The sequence below is a fragment of the Pomacea canaliculata genome, linkage group LG6, assembly GCF_003073045.1.
Source record: "Pomacea canaliculata isolate SZHN2017 linkage group LG6, ASM307304v1, whole genome shotgun sequence".
NCBI lineage: Eukaryota > Metazoa > Mollusca > Gastropoda > Architaenioglossa > Ampullariidae > Pomacea > Pomacea canaliculata.
The window spans coordinates 15,302,708-15,326,216 of NC_037595.1; the positions used below are offsets into that span (position 1 = coordinate 15,302,708).

Sequence of the window (23,509 nt, forward strand, 5' to 3'; positions counted from 1 at the left end):
CAAACTCTCACTGTACTCAATCCATTGTGCTTTCTCTTACTACTGCACTTTTCTGTTCTTCAACACTCTCAGGGCTTATATACAATGTACAAAAAACATTTAGTACCTACTAGTTACCATGTGCTCTTTCACACTGAACATTCTAGTTAACAAGGCTTATATCAGTCACACATGCTGGCACACCTACTAGATCAGGACTACCTGATGGGTCAGGACGACCACTGTAATAAGTGACAGGAGGAAATATAGTCGGTTGTAAAGTGGTTAAAATTAAGACTGCTGTTGCGTAACCATCCCTGACATCACTGGATGCACACTTGCAACCACTCAAGCCGGCACAAATACACAACCACTCGCTCGGCCAGAGACAGCGCACGACATTCCAGTCAAACCAGTCGAGTGCAGACCACACAGCAATAACAAAGACAAAATGAACAGTACAAAACAAACAAATTTATTACACACATAAAAATATACTAATGAAATGTCTCATACACACATACACTTAAAAGTGAGAGAGAAAGAAAAAAAACTGCCCTGTGCACAGGTGAGAGACAAATGCAAACAAAAGAGGACACAACGACCACACGCTCTGTGGGGTGGTAAGTCTATAGTCTGGTCAAGGGAACGAAATTTCATCCCGCCAGCATTTTCCGCATCGCTAAACCTCTAACCTCTTGAGAGCTGGCCGGTCGCCAGGTGAGCACCACGTGTGCGAGCTGTGTCACCCGTGTCTGTGTTGATCTGACTCAAGTTAACTACAGTATGCGGTCATTCCCCAGTGCCACTCGTGGAGGTGGAATTGCTGTGATCTTGAAAAAATCTTGTGACCTTGCATTTGGTACTGATCTCTTTTTTGTAAACTCACATTTGAATTTGTTAATGCATGACTTTCGCTGCCAGACAGAGAAGTTCATCTTCTGTGTTTATATAGACCATTAACCAACACTACAAATTGACTGACAACATGTTTCTGTCAGAATTTCACGATCTCTTTGACCACTGCAACACACTCGGTGGCATACCTATGATCGCAGGTGACTTCAATGTCCAATTTGATGAAAATAATCATCTGTATACGAAAAGGATCACGGACCTACTCGATATGTTCCAGTTCACCCAGTCACTGAGCCCAGACCTGATGATCATGTCATACACGTGGTTGCTGTATCAAATGTGCTCTCTTCAAATGAAACTAACTTACTTATCTCACAGCATTGTATGAACTCAGATTTAATTCAAATACTTACCAATTATGCTGGCTGGTTTACTTCTTCTTGTATCCCACAGAATAGTTCTTCCATCCTATGTAGAAACAAAAACATTTTAAAAAGTTGCTGAGAATATGCAAGTAGCATAGACACAAATATGCCAGTTTTACTAAATGGCATGAGGTTAGTAGCTGAGTTCCAAATTTAAAGAGACTGGTCAAAATTGGCTTGTCAATTTTCCGCTTTAGAACAGGGCACCACCTTTACTGCAAGCTACTTTTGGTGACATCCCTAATGTACTTCTGTGGAGATGGAGTGCAAACCATGAACTATATATTCCACACGAAAGTAGGCTCATCTAGGAACTGAGGGCAGAGATTTGCCCATCACCGATGCCCCTTGACACCAAGCTGTAGGGACCTATGGACAGCAGATGACCGACAGTTTCATCTAAAGCAGGGATGCCCAACCTACGGCCCGCGGGCGGTGCCATCCGGCCCGCCAAACTTCTGCCCACAGTGCAGGAAATCGGCATGTTAGTAATAAAAAAAGACCTAAAAAAAACGGAAAAAAGGGAGGAAGAAGAAGTATTTATCCCTACCTAAGGGCGTCTCAATCTTTTTTTTTCGATGGACGAACATTTCGATTCAGTGCTCCGACTTGGTGTCTCTACGATGCAGACGGACATTCAGAAGTTGGTTTCGGGTAAACAACTTCAAATATCCCACTAATTACTACATAATTAATGGTAAGTACAACTTGTTTCTAATAAAAATGGCATCTGCTCTATTTTTTATTCTTGCGGTGAAGCGGCCCGTGACACGCATGTCGGAAATGTGTATGGCCCACAGGCCGAAAAAGGTTGGGCATCACTGATCTAAAGACCTGGCCTACAAGTGTAACAAAAACAGGCAAATGACAATGACCACTCTCAAGTCCCCTCTAATACCTGTGCTTAACTTTAATCACCACGGAGAGTTCCCACCTCCAGATAATTGCTTTAAACAGATCTCAAAGATATAAACTGCAAGCAAGACTAAGCTTGTTTACAGTGTCTGTACTTCCGGTCCTAATTATAAGAAAAAGGCATGCTGGCAAAATTTTTCAAAACCAGCATTTAAATAAAACAATAATTTAACTCAGTTGCATTACCATTCTAAGGGGTTATATGTCTTCAAAAGTGTATTTTGTTATTTCAAAATTATAAAAATCTCTTGTTAGGAAATTATTAAAAATATAATAAGAAATTAAATGAATTTTAAAAATTGAGGGAAAATCTGTTCTTACTTTAAATCTATGTTTTGCTTAAGTTTTAATTATTGTGAATGCAAAACATATTGAACTGTCAGAAGAAAAATGTCCCAGCATATAATTGTAACTGAGACCCTCCCATATAACTCACCATAACTGAGCATGATGCTTAAGTTTGAAGAACCTGAAGTTTGAAGAAATATAATCACTACTGCCCTCTTTAAATACTGTCAGTCTCATCATTAAGTGCTTGAGTCTCATCTCAGCTGAAAACTATACTGAGGGCCAGATAGAAGATAATTTACAGACCCAACCCCAAGTGTCATTAGAAAATAATGTACAGCTGGTTGGTTGGCTGTTTCACGTGGTGCCAGCAACTAAGATTATATCATGCAAAAGAAAGTAATCATACATTAAAATGTTTAGGAACAAAAAGCCCAAGGTTATACAATAACAACATCCTAAACAATAAAAGCCAACATAAGAAGCAGCAATAGCAAAATGGTAGGTAAAAGAGGGATGGTGTGACATAAAACCACCAGTAAACTGGAACCTTAAACTAGAACCTTAAAAAAAAAAAGGAAAAAGAGGTTGAAGGTAGGAGAAGAGTCTCCTGTAGAGATATAATATCAAGAGAGAAACGAGATGTTAGGATGCTAGGAGTTCTTCAAAGTTGGCTTGGATCCCTCAACAGTTCCACTGAAGGATTGTTGACATACTTTATTTGTGAGGAAAAGATGCAGAGTGCCTCACAGAAGCAGAGGAAGGAGAAATCAGGGCAATACGGGGTGGAGAAGCCGAAGCTAGACGTTGCACATCTATATACATTCCCTGTTCGCCAAGGGCAGCAAAGCGATTAGATAAAGGTACTGAAGTTACAGCTGTGGCTGATGTTTGCTGCTGGGTAGTGAATTTTTTCTGGTGATTTTGTTTTTGGCTTAGCTCCCTGTTTTATTTTATAGGCAATGATGCCAGCATTGAGAAATGCACTTCTTGTAAGTTTGTGACCTTTGGCAAAAATTTACTAAATTTTAATTGAAAAATCACCAGCTGGTGGAAGATTCTGACATCTAAATCACATTTGTGTAGCAAGCAATGCAAATTTTATGCTATATTATGTCATGAATGAAGAATTTCAAAAAATGACATCCATGTATCTACAGGATAGTTAACTTCTACACATTCATAGCTTGAAATCAGATAAAGGATAGGAAAAAATGCAAAGCAGACTTTGCTATCTGCCTTTTGTAGAAAATGAAAGTGATGCTCTTTATTAACTGAACTTGAATTTAAGCATAATGAATACAATGACAATGAAAAACAGTAAGGTGTGTACATGCAGATTATGGGCCAGTGAAGTGTTGACTACATTCTGGGTGGGTGGGAATCAGGATTTACACCGAGCTAGCAACTAAGGCTATATTATGGCAAAGCAGACAACCCTGTAAACATAAGCCACATGCAGAGAAAGAACAGCATGCCCAAGATGAGAACCCAGGACAGCTAATCCTGATTGTATTGGTGGCAGGCGGTAACTGTTACATCAGATCAGCTACTACATTCTGAGGACTTTCTTTCTTCAACATCTTTTGAAAACACACAAGTATTTTTTGGGGGGAGGGGGTTACAAAAAATGTAATTTGGAATTTGAAAAAAAATGTCAAATTACCTGAGAGCAGGAAAGAAAGAGGTCTGGTTCTGTTGGATGATACTGGACATCCAACACTTTATTGCCATGTGCTGAGGTAGAGTAGAGAAAAATAAAACTGATTTGGAGAAAAGTCACATTAACACTTACTAATGAAGTCATATAAATACTGAAATACTTTTTTCTAAGGCAGTTTAAAATGTTTACAAGAATATTATGACTGATACACTTATCAGTCTGTGGTCAGTCACTCATTCAATCAGCCATGATTCTACAGCCAACATGTTTGTAATAAACATCAGTTGAAAGTATGTAAGTCAGTCATTTGTACTGGTACTGGTCATTGGGGGAAGTACATGGAGATGGCAGCTGACAAGGCTTGCCACTCACGCCTGTCTTCAGTGATAATGAGCAAGTCCTGCACAGAATAGCCAGTCCTCTCCTTCACATTCGTAAGCCAGTTTTTCCTCTGCTACCATCGTGTTGACCCTCTAAGGTACTTTGAAGAACAGTCTTCCACAAAGTCTCATGCTGGGTTCCATCATCAGACGCTTGCATTCCTGGGTTGTTGAAAGCAGGGGTCCAAGGTGTCCTGAATGAGGCAACTGTGATCTGTAAAAAGTCACTGGTTTTATGTTTCTGTACAAGATTCAAAGCAGCCTCCTTAGACACTTGTTCTCCTATGCCTGGATTCTCCTCTCCATATTAGCAAGCAGAGTCCATGTTTCACATCTGCAAAGAAGGATCAATACTATGAGGGATTTGTATAGACTGTACTTTGTAGTAAACCTGCACCACACCCTGTCCAGGATAGCCATTGTGTTGTTGGTGTCACAATCCTGATGTTGTGGATCTATGTGGAGTTGAAAAGGGTGGCACCCAAGTACTCAAAACTGTTTACCTCTTCATACTCTGTTCATGGAGACATCTGCATTGTTGTTTTCAACAAACATGAGTTTGCTCTTGTCAGTTCTGGTTTCCCTTCCATTTGTTGGAACTGTCTGTCAGTCTGTTGGTAAGGTCTTGTAGTTCTCTGTTAGTGCATGTGTCATGATCTGAACCTTTGCCCGAGACATAAAGCGCACATGCGTTGGCCAGCAAGACACGCATGCGCAGACAAAGTCGAATTGCAATCTTGATATACAGCAAGATGAGAACTATTTTGAGAGGAGAATTCGCTCATGTTAGTATATTCCAGTGTATGTCTAGAATGCAATGATGTAATGTTATTCTGTATCAATAATGTGTTAGTATAATGATTTTCTGTAGGGGTTTACTCCCTTAGCCTATATCTTTCCCAAATATTTCCCACAAGGCAGTGAGACCATTCTGTTTTGGCTAGGGTGTTGGTGGGGGGGGGGATCGTTTTTTTTACGCCGTGCCAGCAAACTAAGGCTATATTACGGCAAGCAGCCAGCCCTGTAAACAGATGATGATGATGATGATGATGATGTCGATTTGTAATGCGCAGGTATCCATTCCAAAGAATGCTCATTGCGCAGAAAAAAGAACAAATGAAGAACAAAAAAGTGAACAAATATATAAAACACCAGGAAAAGTAAAAAACTGGACAGAAGTGTTTCTTCGTAGTTTAAGACTGGCTTGAAAGAAACAGATGGGTTTTCAGTTTCTTGCGGAACGTGGTTGGTGAGGTGATGGTGGAGAGTGACGATGGCAGAGCATTCCACAGCTTAGGTGCCGCATTTTTGAAGGCCCTGGCTCCAGTGCGCTTCTTGTTGGTGTCTTCCACTGCAGGGAGACAGAAGCGTGACTGGGAGCCTGAGCGCAGGCTACGTGACGGCTGGTACGGAGGAACTATTTCCTGCAAATAGTCAGGAGCAGTGGAGAGATGCCACGTGCAGAGAAAGAACAGCGTGCCCGAGACGAGAAATGAACTCTGGGCAGCTAACCTTCACTGCATTGGTGACAGGCGCTATAACGCGTAGGGTGGTGGTATAGTAAGGAATGGTACCAGAGCCTTTTTCAATGGATGCACAAATCGTTATTATTTTCAAAATAAAATGTTAAAAAAACATGGTTAAAAGACAAATATTAGTAGAAATCAAATTTTCTTCCATGTCGAGCCTTTTTTTTGTTTTGCTTTTGTTTTTGTTTTGTTTTTTGTTTGGGGGGGGGGTAAAGCTAAATATATTCAGGAAGGTAAGTAAATATATTCCTAAATATATTCAGGAAGGTAAGCAAGTAGGCTACCACAGCAAACTGGGTCCAATCACAAATCTTTCCCAAAGTCCAGATTATATATCAAAAATACATGTGAAATGATCCATAAGGAATCTAAAAATACAGATAAAGCGCAGCATATGCATAAAGGTTGAGTGCGTTTTATGCTGAGGATCGACATGAAACCTCTGATATCTGACTCACTATTATCAAAAGGCAGTAACTAGATCCAGAAAAGTCTAAATTACCACCATGAAAGAACCGACTAATCAATGTCAAGAAAGACCGCTGCAGAAAATGTATTTCTAAAGTGATATCGGCAGTTACATCCTTCAGTCTGTTATTAGAAATGGACAAGACGATTAACTAGCTTTCGTAACACTGCCTTACACAGCAGTCTTAGCACTTGCACAGACTTTCATACCAATGGTCTATGAAGCGACTCCTATGAGTTAAAAAAGATTATTTATGTGGCAAAAAAATAAGAAATAAAAATAAATTTTATGAAATAGAAATGAATGGGAAAAACCTACTTTCCCATGCTCGAGTCAATTTTGACCACTCCCTATACCAAGTAGTGCAAAAAATATGGAAAACATTGACTTTTTCTCAGTCACTTTCTTTTCACATCTTTATAAGTTCCTTGTTCTTGGTGACATCATGTTTACTTGTTGCACTTTCACCAGACAATGTTATAAAGCAAACTATAAACTGTCCTTTCACTGGTTCCATGTAAACTAGTTTACACATAATATATATATGTAACTTTATGTATGGTTCTCAGAATATTGTAAGTTGAAATTACTGTGCACTCAGTGTCTATTCCATTATATAAACCAGTTCATAAATTTGGGTGGACTGAGAGCAATGACACCTGAAACAAACGTTCTTCTTCCCCTCTTCGATCCCCACACCTAAAAATTCTTAGCCAAATTCTTATTTCTACTGACTGTAGGTTTTCAGGGTGCAGGCTTTGGAGTTTCTTCATTTCTTGGAGCCTTCATTAGGGTTTGCAGGTTGCTTAGTTTACCAGCTCCTCTTGTAAAACCACCACCTTGCCATGGTCAGGGTACTTGAATGTCTCAATGATCCCTTGAACTATGAAACACTAACTCCTGGTAGGGTCACCAATGTTGGACAGATCAAAGGACAGAGATCAGACTAAAAGTGGTTCACCAGTCCTCCAGGTTACAGGAGGTTGGGCAATGGACTAACAATTCATTCCTCTAAAAAGATATACAGTGATACCTCGGTTCTCGAACGCCTTGACTTTCGACCAAATCGGTATTCGACCAGGAAATTCGAGAAAATTTTGTCTTGGAATCCGAACAAATATTTGGAACTCGAACATCCGAACTTCCGAGATGAGCCGAGTTGAGCCGAGTTGAGCCGAATGGCGTTCATTCTACCCAGCGCGCCTTGCTTGCGTCATCAGTGTGAGTGCAGAGAGAGAGAGTCACGTTTTTGTGGAGAGAGTCATGAAATGTGTGCAAAATGGGCAGAAATCGCAAATTTGTTGAACAACATCACCCTGATAAAGTGGTAGCAAATAGAGCAGTTAACATTTTTAATGACAATGTTATGTCCACTTTCCGCAAAATTTTGCAAAGGAGAAAAAAACAGCAAACAATTGACAAATTCTTCCGTAAAGAAATCAGACATGCAACTGCAGAGCAAGATTCTGATTCTCCTCAGCAGAAGATACAGAGAACAGAAACACCCGAAGAGCAGTTACCCTCTGTTTTTATTGAAGAGGACTCCCCTTCAAAACAATAACCATCCCCTTCCCTCCTCCCTCCACATTCATTCCCTCCTGCCATAAAGTTTGGTACAGGTACAGTAAATGAAACACAATTTACTGTACTGTACTGTACAGTACATTTTATTTATTTTTTTTTTGTTTTAATAAATACACTTTTATTTCTTATTTCTTGTTGAGACTCATGTTTTTCTACATATTATATACAAATTAGGCCAGTAAATAGGCATTTTCTGGGGCTTGGAACGAATTAATCCAGTTTCCATTATTTCCTATGGGTTTCATTGCTTCGGTTCTCGAACAATTTGGTTCTCGACCGTCCTCCCGGAACGAATTATGTTCGAGAACCGAGGTATCACTGTAGTTACAGAAACTGAAACTAGAGAAATTCCAAGAAATGGCGACAGTAGAGATGGAAACCAAGTAACTAGAGTTATAATGGCTGGAGACCAAAGCTAAAAGGATGTTTCCAACCTGAGAGTCAACCTGCTCTCACCCAAAAATCTTATTACTATGGGTTGCTGGAATGTGAGAACACTGAACCAAACTGGAAAGCTAGCACAGGCCCTACAAGAAAATCATCTACACTGACTTGATCTTCTTAAAATTACAGAAGCACGTTGCACAGGCAAAGGAAAGAGAACTCTTGTAAAATGTGACACTATTTTGTGGTCTGGGAGGAACAATGACAAATGAGGAGAAGGGGTTACAATATTATCCCAAAGCAACACAAGAACTCTGTATTAGGAGGTAAACCAACCAGCAAACTCCTCCTGTATACTAGGCGCAACTCCAGATTAATCAACCTTTCTATTCTGACCTGCTATGCACCCATGGATGAGGTAGAAGAAGAAGAAGACCTAAAACAGTTTACAGGCAGCAACAGAAAACATATAATAATAGCACTTTAGTACAGAGAGATTGCTAGAGTAGGCAGCAAGAATGAAGGAAGAGAAAGAACCATGGGAAAGGAATGTATATGTTGTATAACAGACAGCTTGTGTGATTTTTGTGAAGAAAACAACCTTGTAATTGGAGGAACAATTTTTCAACAACAAAAGATTAACTAAGTCACCTGATGGCAGGACAAGAATCAGATAGACGACACTATCATTAATGGCAAGACATTAGAGTCGAAAGGGGGGCAGACATAAGTAGTGACTATAACTTGCTTATCAGTAAACATGTTCTAAAGCTAAAAAAATCCAAGGTGGCAGAACAAAGGCATCCACACTTTGACATGGATCAATTTAACATCTCAGCAGTTCAAGTGAAATTTATCATAGCATTGAAAAATAAGGTCAGTATCCTAACAGATGACATAAAATGATAATTACCAACTTTAGCCAAGCAATGAAAGAAGCAGCTAAAGAGAACATCAGCTCCAGACAAACAGTGCGAGCTGGATCACTTTGGAAACGTAGAAAACAATGGAGAAGAGGAAAGAGATAAAACACAAAGTCTCCACGCCTAAAAGAGAAATTGGTAAAAGAATAGTCCTAGAAAGACAAGGAAGTGAAAAGGAGCACTAACAGAAATAAAAGAAAGTTTTTTTTTAAAAATCTAGCTATAAGATTAGAAAAAGCTGCAGAGAGACAAGACATGAATGTGGTTGACAAAATCACAAAAAGGCTAACAGGAATACAAGTGGAAGTCAAGACCTACCTTTAAAAACTTAAGATGGAAACATCATCACTTTAAGTGAGAGTACATTCTATTTAAAAAAAAAAAATTGTTGCTTTAAAGATTATTAATAACATTTTGTGACGGAATCATAAAATATAAAATAACTATCTAAAAAAATTGTTTTAAGTGATTACAGTAAAAATGTTGACTGTAATCAATTTTTTTAAATACTATTTTTTTCAAAATAACTTTCAGAAAGTACCTAAACCATAGATCATTGATTTTAGTCTTTGTAAAGTAAAAACTATTGTCTAAATTTTCATGCACACTCATTTTGATATCTTTGAAAGTACTGGAGATATGTGTGGTCAAAGTGGGGACCCCATGAGAGGTCACTCCAGAAAATAGCCACTTTAAAATGTTGTGGTCGAGTTTGAGATAGATTTTGATACTTTGACATTTAATGCATGTGGCCCAGATGCCTCTTTTGCTAAAAAAAGAGTGTTTCAATGTTAAATAATTAATTTTTCACACCTATCCTCACAGAATGTACATAATTACAAGCATTGGCGGGTTGATGTGCGATGAAAGTTTAGGGGATACCCACGTTGACCAGACCTATCATAAATACTTTCGAAGATATCAAAACAAGTATTCTTGAAATATTGAAATATCTTGAAGTATTCTAGATAACTGTTTGTTGTAAGAAACATTACAACAGAAGCTCTTTAACTACAATTATAGTAATGGTATTCCCCCCTGATAAAAGCTGCTCCTGATGGCTCTTGCTACTATTTTTAAGAAATAATAAAATTTCAAAATTTTTATACCATAAATACCATCAGGGCTGTGAGGTTAAAAGCAGTCAGCATCATCACAGACCCTTCTCACCCACTACATCGCCATTTCCAAATGCTACCCTCCAGCCGTAGATGGAAGCAAGTGGTCACCAAGAAGAGTGTCTTTGCCAAATGTACCTAGTCTGAATATGTGTGTGTGTGTGTGTAAGAGAGTAAGAGGAAGTGTATCTGACAATTTGTCATATGAGGGGTTTAAGCATGAGTATAACTGCCTGAGTGTATGAGGTGCAAAAGTAATCTCTTCAGTTTATTATTCTCAGATAACTGTGGGAGCTCCCAGCAACAAAGGAAAATTTCTATCTCTGTTACGACCAGACACAGACAATAAAGATGTATTGTATAATAAGAAGATAAAAATTACCTTTAAAACTGTTAAGAGATGTCAGATTCGCATCCCAAAGCCTGATTCTGTAAAAAAGAACAGATTTGTTTGAGTTTGTTTTTACTCTCTCTGAAGATGATCATTTTGTTAAAGTGTGACGAAACCCATTTTTCAGTGTATCTATGAAGAATCACATGAAGAGAGTTGAACAACATAGATTATTTTACTGGCAGATTGACCTGTAAAAAGAGAATATTGATCAAAAGTTCCATATAGAGAATATTGATCAAAAGTTCCATATTCTGGTAACTGTCAACGTGCCACAAACATTGGAATAGCTTGATGACAAAAGCAGGGTATCAACAAAATGGCTAGCAGTGGTGTGAGTTTACAATTTTACCAGTACCAAACCTGCTGTACTGCCTAAACCAGTGAAGACAATGTTTCTTAAAGCAATGCTGCAGATCATGACAGAGGTGATAGAACACCAGCTGGTAAGTCTCGAATATGAATTACTGATTACTATTTGAAATCTAAATGATCAGTTTGCCAATGTGGCAGATACTTCAAAATTTAGCGAAAGCCTTATCACAAAATTGTTGATTTTAGACCCTTAAAAACTATCAGCATGAATAGGCACATATTTTTCCCCACACAAAAAGGAGAGAGAAATATGTTTTGGTGTGCTGATAAATGTCGAAATTGATGTGCGCAAAATTATGGTGTGTAATCTTGCACTCTAATATGCATCTAATGGGTGGTATTCACAAAGATCTTCCACAGCCATCTTATTAATAAATTATCGTCCAGTACTAAATTATAAACAAGCATATTGGATTGGGAATGAAAAGGTGATCATAATACAGTTTTGTGTTTGGCCTTTTGTTCAGTTGTACAAAATATGCTAAATCTGGACTAAAGTTCAAAGAAGAGGTTTCTGACTGGCTTCCTCCCAATTGACACGGAGGTGTGATGGCCATGGAGTGTATCACACATGATTTTCTTCAGACAGATGTTGAACAGCACTAGGCAAAAAGGGTATACCTGGTGCACACCCACTATTGCTATATCATCACCATGCAACTACCACATTTTCATTTTTTAATTTAGATTAAATTTTTAAACATATGTATATGAATTACATACAACAATAGATTTTGCTAAATTTTTTTGTTGTTTTGCCACCTGTATGATGCCTAGGTAAATGCTATTATTAAATACTACTATGTGAAACAATGATGGGTAACACATCATATTGTCAATTTGTGAGACTTCGTCACAGGAGTTTAGGGAAACTGTACAAGTCCCACTACCATCTTGTTCCCTACAAACAATTAGAAAAGCTTTGCAGGAATTCAATATACAGCTATTTAATTTTAAATATATAAAAATTTAGATTTAAATAATTGTAATGCTAAGTTTGTAGCTTATGCACCTAAAGGATTTCTAGAGACTGAAGAATGCCCTAGACAAGAGACTGAGGCAAGAACAGGCAGGCTTTTGGCAGGGTAAATCATGCACAGACCAAATCGCTATACTACGAAATATTGAACTGTCCATCAAATGGCAGTCGCCACTATATATAACTTTTGTGGATTTTGAGAAGGCTTTTGACTCCATAGACAGGGAAACCATCTGGAAACTGATGCAGCACTACGGTGTGATGAAACGAGGCGGCTGTAGAGGGATGGGCCTCACTCGCCCGAGGGGAAAGGGGTCTGGCTCGCTCCGCCCTCTTTCACCCTCACACTCGGTCACCCGCCCGTTCACACGTCCGCACGTGTACAGACTATCAGTCCCACTTGCCCGCGTGCGCAAACACAACTGACAAAACAGTGTACAACGTAAAAGATTATAATTAAAACAGAAAAGCAAAATTTAGGTTGACACGAATTTGAGCATACATATAACTATTTAAAGCGACCCGGCATCAGCGCCGGTGATGGATGGTTACAGACTAAACTTTAGATGTTAACTAATTGGTACATACGTCCTGATACTCTGTCCGTTCCGGGCTTACAGTTCACAGTCTGGGAGTCTGAAGCCCTCCTGGAACACGCACTTAATTGTTCCTTTACACTGGCACTGGGGGTACCACTCGGTTATCTTGCCTTTGGTTTTGTAGGTGAGTGCACTGACGGCAAACACCTTGCCTTCTCAGTCCGGACACTGTCCGTTCTGGATTTACAGTTCACAAACTTGAAGACGAACTGCTCCTGCCGCTGATCCACAACAGTCGCTCCAGGCAGTGGACTGCAGCGATGATTCTCTGCGGTAGAGATGACTGGGTTACTGTTCTCTCAAGATGTCTGCAACTGGACCGGTGGCGCGGTGGTCTCTACAAGCCCCGCCTCACGCTTCTTGCTGCCGGAATACAGTTGACTCTTGCTAGACGTTTTGGAGAACCAGTCTTTTGTACATCTGTACACCCCACTCTCCCCTCTCTAAGCAACCAGGTTACAAGTACCAGCAAGTAGTGATGTACGTTCTGAACGGAACGGGCTTCCCTTACTCAGACCTGCTGCCTGCGCCTGAAAATCACTCAGAGAGCGACGTCTCTGCTGGAATACGAGGGAAAAAGCCCCGACTAAACATCTACCCCTAACTATATACTAAAAGGACACGTGACTACTCGCCCCCCAATCTGCCCGGTTCTGATGCTATTGATCTAATACTAAGGCAACTACTGACCACTGCGCTATTCCACTACTACTCCATCTTACACCCCCTCACCCTGGGCCTCGATCACCTCCATAAATCACGGCGACCTGTCAAGTCGTAAAAACAGACAGAAAGGCTTCCCTTCACTGTCCGCTTTCACTGACCACGGCCCACCTATAATTACCTACTCCGATTCGGCCGTGTTGACCTGCTTGAACCCGGCGGGTTCATGACATACGGATTTCCACCAAAGCTCATTGCCATCATCCAGCAGCTGTATGAAGACTCAACATGCTAGGTGATCCACAACGGAAAGCTGACTGACCCCTTCGCAGTTAGGACTGGAGCGAGGCAAGGTTGTATGCTCTCGCCAACAATCTTCCTGATCATCATATACTAGATCATGAGAAGAACAAACTCTAACAGCAACACGGGCGTTCAGTGGACCTTCGACAGGCAGCTTGAGGATCTGGACTTTGCGGATGACATCAGCCTGTTGTCCCACAAGCAACAACACCCACAGACAGAGCTCACTCGGCTTGCAGAAGAAGCAGCGATGACTGGCCTGACCATCAACATCAAGAAGACAGAGGTAATGTGGGTCAACAACAAGCAAGAAGCCTCACTCCAACTACATGGAGAATTACAGAGTCTGACCATTGCACCTACCTTGGCAGCATAGTCAGCATGGTCAGATCCACTTTCAGATCTTGTTGTGGATGCAGATATTACCCAGATATCGAACTGACAATTCTTTGATCACTCTATCATTAAGCAACAAAAAAAGAAAGAAGATTTAATCTATAGAAGTTAAATTCATCACATTTAAGGGATCAAAATTATCTAACTCAGCGTTATTAGAGAAGTTACAGAATACTCAGCCCTTCCATACGAAAGGAATAATTTAGAAAATATTCCTTTGATGGAATTACAGTTTGTTGTATCTGATCAGACCTTTCTAGACACTATGCTAATGAAGATCAGAACAAAAACAATAGCTTATGCAAGTGAGAAAAAAAGGAAAAAATATTTTTAAAAAAAAAGAATTACACAGCTGGAAGACAAAGGGAGGCTAAATGAAGAAGAACTGAATGAACTTGAAAGGAACAAAAATGAAATTAGTATATGGGAAAAGAAAATGGAAGGTTTACTGATTTGCTCCAGGGCAAGGTGGATAGGAGAGAAAGTCACTCGATATTTCTGTTCATTAGAAAAACGCAACTATGTAAGTAAACAAATTCAAAAATTACAAAAGCAAAATGGGGAAAGCACTACAGGATCTGAAGAAATAAGAGCTGAAGTGCAAACGTTTTTTCTCTAATCTGTATTGAGAACGAGCAGTTCAAGACTTCAACTTTACTGACATCCAAGAAGACATACCAAAAGTTACTGAACTAGAACTTTATTTACTAGACGGAACTATCACTTTAATTGAAGCAGGTCAGGCCATAAAAAGCATGTCTAATGGCAAAAGCCCTGGGAGCAATGGATTTACTGTGGAGATTTTTAAGATTTTTGGTGAAACAGCTTGGTCCTTTCATTGTTAGATCACTAAACGAAGGCCTTCTAAAAGGAGAGTTGTCAGCAATACATAAAGGTATAACTATATGTATACCTAAAATGGATAAGCCCAGAGAGCAAATCAAGAACTGGAGGCCAATTACTCTCTTAAATGTGATTGGTGCAGTATGCATTGCAAATAGAATGAAAAAAATTTCGCCATCTCTTATCCATGAAGATCAGTCTGGCTTTATCCATGGAAGATACCTTGGGGATAATATTAGACTTATATATGATCTGATAGAACATTTAAATGTAAATAAACAACCTGGTTTACTAATGTGCCTGGACTTTGAAAAAGCCTTCGACAGTATTGGAGTTTTATGCTTAATGTTCTATATTCCTTTGGAATTGGCCCCTTTTCTGTAAACAGATCACCACCTTTAATCAAATATCAAATCAAGTGCGTCAGTGAATGGCACACTATCAGAATGGTTCCAAATTAGAAGAGGCTTCAGGCAGGGGGACCTTTGTGACGATTCGCAATTCAAAGACGAATGTATTTTTTTCATTGTAATTATTTGTTGTCTGTGTTACCAGGGGAGAGCAGTGCGCGAGAGCTGACGAAATCCCCACGCAGATTATTTCACGTCATTCGACGTGTTTTACGTAGAGAAAGTTGTCATAATCGTAACTACGGCGACTGCGGCCGATTGAGGTGGGAGCCATGCCAACCACACGGTACAGAGATTATGATTGGTCGGCATGGACCCCACAAAGAATCACTAAGCAGTCGTCTTAGTTACCGCGTCGCTAATGACCTGATTGGTCATTAGAGGGAGAGGAGTTAGTTAAGTTAGGGAATCTAACGTTGCTTTGGACAGAGAGAGCTGAGCAGTCAGTGGAGTAAGACCTACGAAAAATATCAAGTCTTTGTTAACGGTCGCCAACGTCCATCCATATAAAGGTGGAGCCGAGTCATCATCTTGTGAGCTCAAGAGGAGTGTAGCGTTGTATGGGTTCGAGGAGGTATTCAGCGAGAGATCTGTGCTGTGCTGACAGAGATTCACGAACTTATAGCATCACGTTCGACGGATGCTAACGCTTATCTACCGAAGGGTAGATTTGGATATCACCGTCTTACCGATTGGGAGTACAAAATCTACACCAGCATCACAAAGGATACGGTGGGTTTCTGTGTGAGAGGACAGATTCTGGACGTAGTGGCATCTCGTGTGTAACAGTCGCCGATATTTCCCGTGCCCAAGGGTAGAGTTATGCGGAGCATTTGAAGTACAGGACTTGTAACCTGTAGCTGTGCCACCGGTCATCTGTGCGTGTATGTGGATATCAAACGGATGCTATCTACAACGCCATGATTTGGATTACCGGATCGTCTGTCCAGCCAGCTAAGTGACAGTGAAGGCTCAATAGCTCATGGGCAGTAGGGTTTAGACGTCGCATTTATCTTCTGTTTTATCATTCCATTTCTTTCACGTTAAACATTAAATGTGTTAACCGTTGGCCGGACCTTTTTGTTGAAAAAGGTGGAAGAGTGCGGCGAGCGTGGTTTACATGTAGATGTTTACACGCGCTCGCATATATTCCTAACACACTCTTCCCAAAACGTTACAACCCCATCTCACCTTATTTATTCATTTTGTCCATAGAATTTCTACCTATTATGATCAGGGAAAAACAAATATATAAAAGGTATAAAAATCCACACAACTCTGAAAGTAAAATAGCACATTACGCAGATGATACAGAACTTTTGAAGATGACGGACTCTCTTTTGAAGAAACTATGAGCACGTTAGATATATTTGGAAAGATATTCAGATTAGTACTAAGCACCGAAAAATCAAGTTCAGTATGGCGGCTGGGGTGCAAAACAAATTCACCAATTAAGTTCTTACCACATTTACAGATACAGTGGGACCCAGAATAATTTTTTATTCTCAGCCTTTGGTTTACAAATAACCTAAAAGACTGTATAAAATTAAAATATGATAGCAAACTTGCTGAAATTAGAATGTTGTACAAAATATGGTTAAAGAGACAGTTAACTCCATTAGAAGCCTCAGTTTGTTCCATTTATGAGTTTATGACATGCATAGGAAGCAGCACTCCATTCAGACACTAGAGCAGGATTCTGCTTAGTGTTAATTACAAGTAGAAAATTTGAAAATTCATTACATCAGTTATTTCATGAGCTGTTGCGTGCAAGATGCTGAAATTTACAGAAGGTTAATGCTGTCAATACTTACTGACATCTCCAAAAAACAAATAGTGTGCAAGTTGTTCTTTAAAAGAAAAATTATTTTTTTAAATTTAACAATGCAAAAAGTTTTATTTAATTGTAATTTAAATAAAATTAACAAATTATATCCTTTATTTTGCAGTATTTTAATCTTAAACATTTATGGATTCCACTAGTGTGCTAGCGTCTAACACGTGAACTGAAGGGTGAATATTAATTTTTCAAAATTTTACTCACCGTTTGTCATGGCTGGCAGACACAAATCGATTACCATTAGCATTTACACTGACACTTGAAACAATGTCATCATGTTCACAAGCTGAATGAACCATGCTAAAGGTTTTGTTATCATCTTGTAATTCCCATATAGTCACACCTCCTGTTGATAAAAAAGACAAAATACCAACTACATAAGGAGAAATGGCAGAAGGTCAACAGCAAAACCTCTCTATGAAGGTTTGTTAAAATCCATCAAAGTCAAATAATAACCGAGAAAGGTCTTAGTAGCGAAATGGAGTAGTTTGCTTTTTTTACTTAAAACATCTATAATTTATGTTTATTTTAAATATTGAAAATAAAGCTCTTAAATCATGCTGTAAGGCTTTTTTTCCCATTTGCTAGTCTATGCTTACTTATTTCCCCATTGTTGATGTAAGATTTATAGGAGAACTAACCTTCCTTCAATACACATGTACCAAGGAAGACATTTTTTTTTAAATTGTGTTTCTGCAAAATGCTGCAATAAAGCACAATCAGAACATTTGGTCACAAAAACTTTTTTCCAAATATGACCTGCAAAAGGTGATTAACTCCTTGAAGAAGCTATTTTTAGCTGAGTTGCATAATAAAATCAATGCCAACAGAAAAGTAGAAATGTTCTTAAGAGAAATAGAATTATTAAGAGTACCATACCTGTATCCATGGCAAGTAGAACATGATGAGCTGTGATCCAGGAAGCCCCAGAGAGGCCTGCTTCAAGCTGAACACCTGCAGTGCAGAGCTCAACATTTGGAGCATATTCAGGTGACAAATAAAACCACAATGATCCAAGCCAGTAACGCCCTGTCAAACTTGAGGCACCCAGCAACAGTCCTCCTTCTGCAGAGTATAAGCAAAGCTCTCAAGCAGATTTTCAAATTATATAATATCATGCATTGGTAGTCTGTATAGTTTATTATCAACAAAGCCTTTGCCAAAGATGTACTTTAAATAATTTAGGTTTAAAATATTTGAGAAAAGCTTAATTTTTTTTCACGATGTCATTAATTTTTACTCTTTAAAAACTAAGTTTTAAACTAAAGCCACCAAGCTGTCTAGTCACTTTCATTTTGGCTAGATGTTTAAAAACTGATTTATTTAAAAACATACATTTTAGGGAAGTCAGGTATATACAGTGCATAAATACAAGCACTTTCAACTTATAACACAATCTGCTTATATGTATGCTACACATATGGTCTCTCTGGGCAATGTTCTTGACATGAGAAGGTATGTGCTTCATCCCACCATGATATTTGCACCTCTTTAGATAGAGACTTTGCACACATCAGAGTCAAAACAAAGGTTCATGAAACTCATTAGAGACATGCTGTTTGCAAATGGCATGGCACTTATTACACACATCCAGCAAGCTTTTGAACTGGTTCTCTATGACCTGCAAAGATTTCGGGCTCATTATCAGCCTTCAGAAGACCAACGTTCTTGGACAGAATACAGATATATCACTAGTCATCACCACTAATAACATATTTTTTTTAAGGCTCTTAGATCAAAGTGGATTTCAGGAACAGAAACAGGAAGCAGGCAAGTGAAGAAAAGGTTTGATTAAGACCTACTTTCCAGCTTGCAAGTGGGGCATTATCCAGCAAGGTAATAATTTCTGCTTTTTTGCACAAATGGCATAAAGAGCAGCATGTTGAGGATGGAAAATGGTATGAACTGCACAGTTTTCAAAGTAAGCTTTTAAGTGACAAACATAGGAAAGCATGAGTTCCATGTGGCAATAAGGAGAGGTTTACCAGCGTACATGCTTTGTAATGCATGCATACATGCTTTGTAATGGAGTGATGTGGAAGACACCCAGGCACCTAATGGTGAATGGGATCAAGAATTAAAGATAGGAGTCTCAAGAACGGCCACAGATGATGAATAGATTACTATTCTCATTTCAAAGAGTTGGTACCTCTGAAGAACACTTCAAATGAAACTGATTAACATGGCAGTTAACTTTGCTAATCAGTATGAGTTTACTCGCTTGGCGAGCAAATGGGGAGGCAGAAAGAACAGTTCAAACTCTTAAAAGAAAATTATGAAGCAAGCAGAAGATCTCTACCTAGCATGTATTTCTTATTATGCTATGTCCTTCAGTAAGATTTAAGCCCAGGTTTAACTTAGTACAAAGATCCCTACACTGCCTTTAAAGTATTCAAATCAGACTAATTTGAAATATTTCAGTAAGAAGGAGGAAATACAAAAGAAGAAACAGAAGCAGAACTATGGCAGGTATCCCATCCCAGGTAAGCTGTTCCTTTGGAACAACATCAATTAGTTTGGATGAAGCCACCAAAATGCCAGGAAGTAAGATTTCATTTTCAGATTTATACTTGAGCAAAGTATATTAAATTCATTGCACTCACTAATTAAAATGGCTGTGGTTCTAGTCTGAATGTATCTGCTTCTGAACACGATGAGTCTCTTCAAGAACTACCTCCCTGCTTACTGAGTTAATTCTGCACAGTAACAGGCAAATGTCAGTCATTCTCAACACCATAACAAGTTATTTGCTTGCTGGATCCTGTTCCCATCACCCTGCTGGTTGAGTTTTGACCTGATTTTGCCTACTATAACCAACATCATCAATAACAGTCTATCATCTGGCTTATTTCCACCACCATTCATATCTGTAGTTGTAAGACAACTCCTCAATAAAATGACTCTAGATCATAACCTCAAGAATTCTTAATCTGGTTTTTAATCTTTCCCTACTTTCCAAAATCTTATAAAAGATTGGCTTCAAATAGCTCTTTGTACACTTGAATGATTACTCTATGATGTCATCTCAACATCAGCATACCATTCATCATACAGCACTGCTACAAGTTACAAATTACATCTTGTTGATTCTTGATCATGGAAATCTGTCTTCATTTTCCTTGATCTTAGTGCAGCATCTGACTGCTGATCATAGCATATTTTTTTATTCCCTCAAAGGCCATCATGTTCTCTCTGGAACCATTCAGCACTGGTCTGAAAAACGACTGGCTGTATTCAGTTAGTTATCAATATTTATGTGGTCAATCTGTCTTTTCATTCAGAGTTCCATAGGATCTGCTCTTGAACCTGTCTTTTTCATTATGTATACAAAGCAACTCTGCTCCCTATTAAAGGTCATGCTATTTCTAACCAATCATTTGTTGATGACACACATACTTTATACCACCACTCATTGACAACACTAATAAAAGGCTATAATGCAATATTATAGGTGTAAAATCATGGATGACCATTAGCAAACTGAAACTGAATGACAACACGATTCAAGTTCTATATTTTTGTCTTCATTATTTTATCAAGTCATCAAGTATTATTTTCCCTTAAGTGGAAACACATGTCATGCCCTTCACATCTTCTGCCCATAATTTGGGATACATCACCTTAAATGACAAGTTCATGGACCACATATGACTCATATTTATCACTCAGCTTATGTAGCTGTTCTTCAGATCAACACCATCAGACCATATCTTAATATTCAGGCCAAAAAAAATTAAGATCTAGTTTTTTTCACTTCTTTTGTCCTGACGATTATGCCAGCTCTCTCGCTGTCCACACCATGTAATAGAGGAACTACTGAGAGTTCAAAACTCTACTGAATGCCTTGTTACCAAGTCAAAAATGTGTGATCATGTTGGCTCTTCTCTGTTCAAGCTTGAGTTGATTACAACCTAGCTGTGATATATCACAGCTTCATCTGTGTCTCCTCCTCTACATCCCTAATATAGCCTTCCTTCACTCACCTTGCAAAGAGAATCAAGTCTATACCCATTTGAAGAAGGACTCCTACAACATCTATATCAAAACCTTTGATCCCTTATTAGTCATTAGTCAAAAAAGACATCGACACCCATTTTTGTACATATTCTAATTTTCCCTCTTGTTATTTTAATCTCTTTGTTTTGTAATAATGTAGACTTTCAGTTTCTTTTCCTTCCTAGATGTGAAAAAAGGATATAACCTTTGCTTGTCTTGTAAATAAAGATTGTTCATTTGTTATATGCTTTCTGTTTAATCTCCTTTGAGACGTTTTCACTCTTAAGCAGACCACCCTATCTTACACCTGCCGAAAGGTTTGAACTACAATCCTCTTATACTGGACTTTAACTATGGAACTTGATGGCACTCTCATTTCAAGCCATTTAGCCTGTTTCAAGAGGATCTTAAAAACTTTATTTTGAAAATACCTCTTGTATTAACTCCATTCTCAATATAATTCTTTTTAGTCCATGATAAAGATGTGTCTTTGTGTGTGTACATGTGTAAGAAAACTATTAACATCCGTCACCTATCAGTTGTATTCTATATTAATGGCCTAGTAAAATGTGGAGAGATCGGCCAGGGGTTGGGATTACCACTTATACAAAACTCCACATTATTCTTCATCTCTTCCCAATCATGAAGAAAAACAGGGTGGAAAACAGCAGTAATAAAAATGCCCTCTACTGATCTGTAGAGATCCTAATCCAGAAACCCCAAAACATATTTCCAGTGATTTGTTATCACTCATTCAATACCTGTCAACCCTTGTGCAGATTCACCATCTAGATCTGAGTTTTTCAACAGATGACAATATATTTTGTTAACCATTAATGTAAAATAATTTGACAAATTTTGGACTATTATCTAAAGAGTTCTTAAAGCTGTTCAAATGTGATGCATATTTAAAGTTAGTAAGCAATGATTTCCAATTTGCAGCAAGTCTTTGTGAAAAGAAACATTTGTATTTAGTAGTGGAACAATTGTTGATAAATACTTTTCCATCTGAATTTCGAGTAATATGAGTATGTGGTGGTAAAAAAATACATGCTTAGCAACATCATCGTATCTGTGAAAAATCTTGAACATTTGAATCAGATCCCTCCTGATTCTTCAGAGGCTAGAGTCTTAAGTACCTAAGTCTATAACTGTAAGTCATATCTTTACATTCTAAAGTAATTTAGTAGCACGTCTTTGTACTCTTTCTTCTGCTGTAGACTGCCTCTTTAACATCGGACTCCACTCCCATTGGCATATTCCAAATGTGGACTGATCAGACCTGATGATTTTGTGCCATGATCTATGAATATTTCTAGACTTCTGTCATTACTTATCCCTCCTCGGTGCCAGCATGGTGCTCTGCTCTAAACTAGAAATTGTCCACAAAACTTCATTCAAAACAAAACTTAACGCATTGTTCAGACTAACCATTCTAAGCCTCGTCTTGACTGTCAAACTTTGCTCCTTTTGATGATGCGCTGCTCTTGTGTCTCTGTATATTATATATTTTTGTTTATGTATGTTTCCTATGTTTAAGGTTGTCTCTTTTTTATACAGACACTGAAGTGAGAAAGTGCGCTATATAAATCTACTTTTTACTATCTGCTTCGCTAACAGTAACACTAACCCCTTTTCCGGTTTCTGATGTGTCATTGTGTCCACAGCCTTTCCAAAGCACATTTGCATCTCAAACATTAACTGACCTTTATTTATACTCGCCACATCTAAATGTCTGTCCATTGCAGCTGGCATTTGCTCCATTGTCGCTTGCCTTAGGTACTCAGACTAAAAGCGGAAACGATAATTTAGTTGTGTCCCTTGTAAGTTACCGCTCGTTCGATCGCGTCCATGGTTCGATCATGGACGTTAACTTGCGAATTATTGTCCTTAGTCACAGTTCAGAGAGTAACAAGAGTAAGGACCTGTATGTAGCTATAAACAAACTGTACTTTATTCATAGTTACAAATGCAAAGGACTATATTTGCTAACAAATCCCGATCTTAAAAATATCGGTTGTTCGACTTAAATTCTGAAGACGAATGACGTGCGGATACAGCGGACACTTCGTCAATACGCATGCGCTAAAGTTCGTCTGCTCGTGCTCGTTTTCGTTGGAGCCTCAGCACCAGATTTATCATATGTGTGGTTCATAACCATGCAAAAATCTGATAATACATATTTCCTTGCTCTATGAA

General features: G+C 38.6%; 1 protein-coding gene across 3 annotated transcripts in view; it reads right to left on the minus strand.

Annotated features, from left to right (window-relative positions):
• LOC112567038 (methylosome protein 50-like) overlaps positions 1-23,190 on the minus strand; it is a 29,561-nt gene extending 6,371 nt beyond the window's left edge. Inside the window, exons 1-6 of one of the 3 annotated variants that reach the window (XM_025243502.1) lie at positions 23,017-23,190; positions 18,194-18,379; positions 17,519-17,660; positions 10,898-10,944; positions 4,132-4,202; positions 1,251-1,305 (exon numbers count right to left, since the gene is read on the minus strand). In XM_025243502.1, coding sequence (XP_025099287.1) covers positions 1,251-1,305; positions 4,132-4,202; positions 10,898-10,944; positions 17,519-17,660; positions 18,194-18,379; positions 23,017-23,074 — 559 coding nt within the window. In that variant the 5' untranslated portion in view covers positions 23,075-23,190. Of the gene's footprint in view, positions 1-1,250; positions 1,306-4,131; positions 4,203-10,897; positions 10,945-17,518; positions 17,661-18,193; positions 18,380-19,917; positions 20,004-23,016 lie in introns of those variants that run through there. The other 2 variants (XM_025243500.1, XM_025243501.1) reach the window with 2 other exon arrangements.
• Between the last annotated feature and the right edge of the window lie 319 nt (positions 23,191-23,509).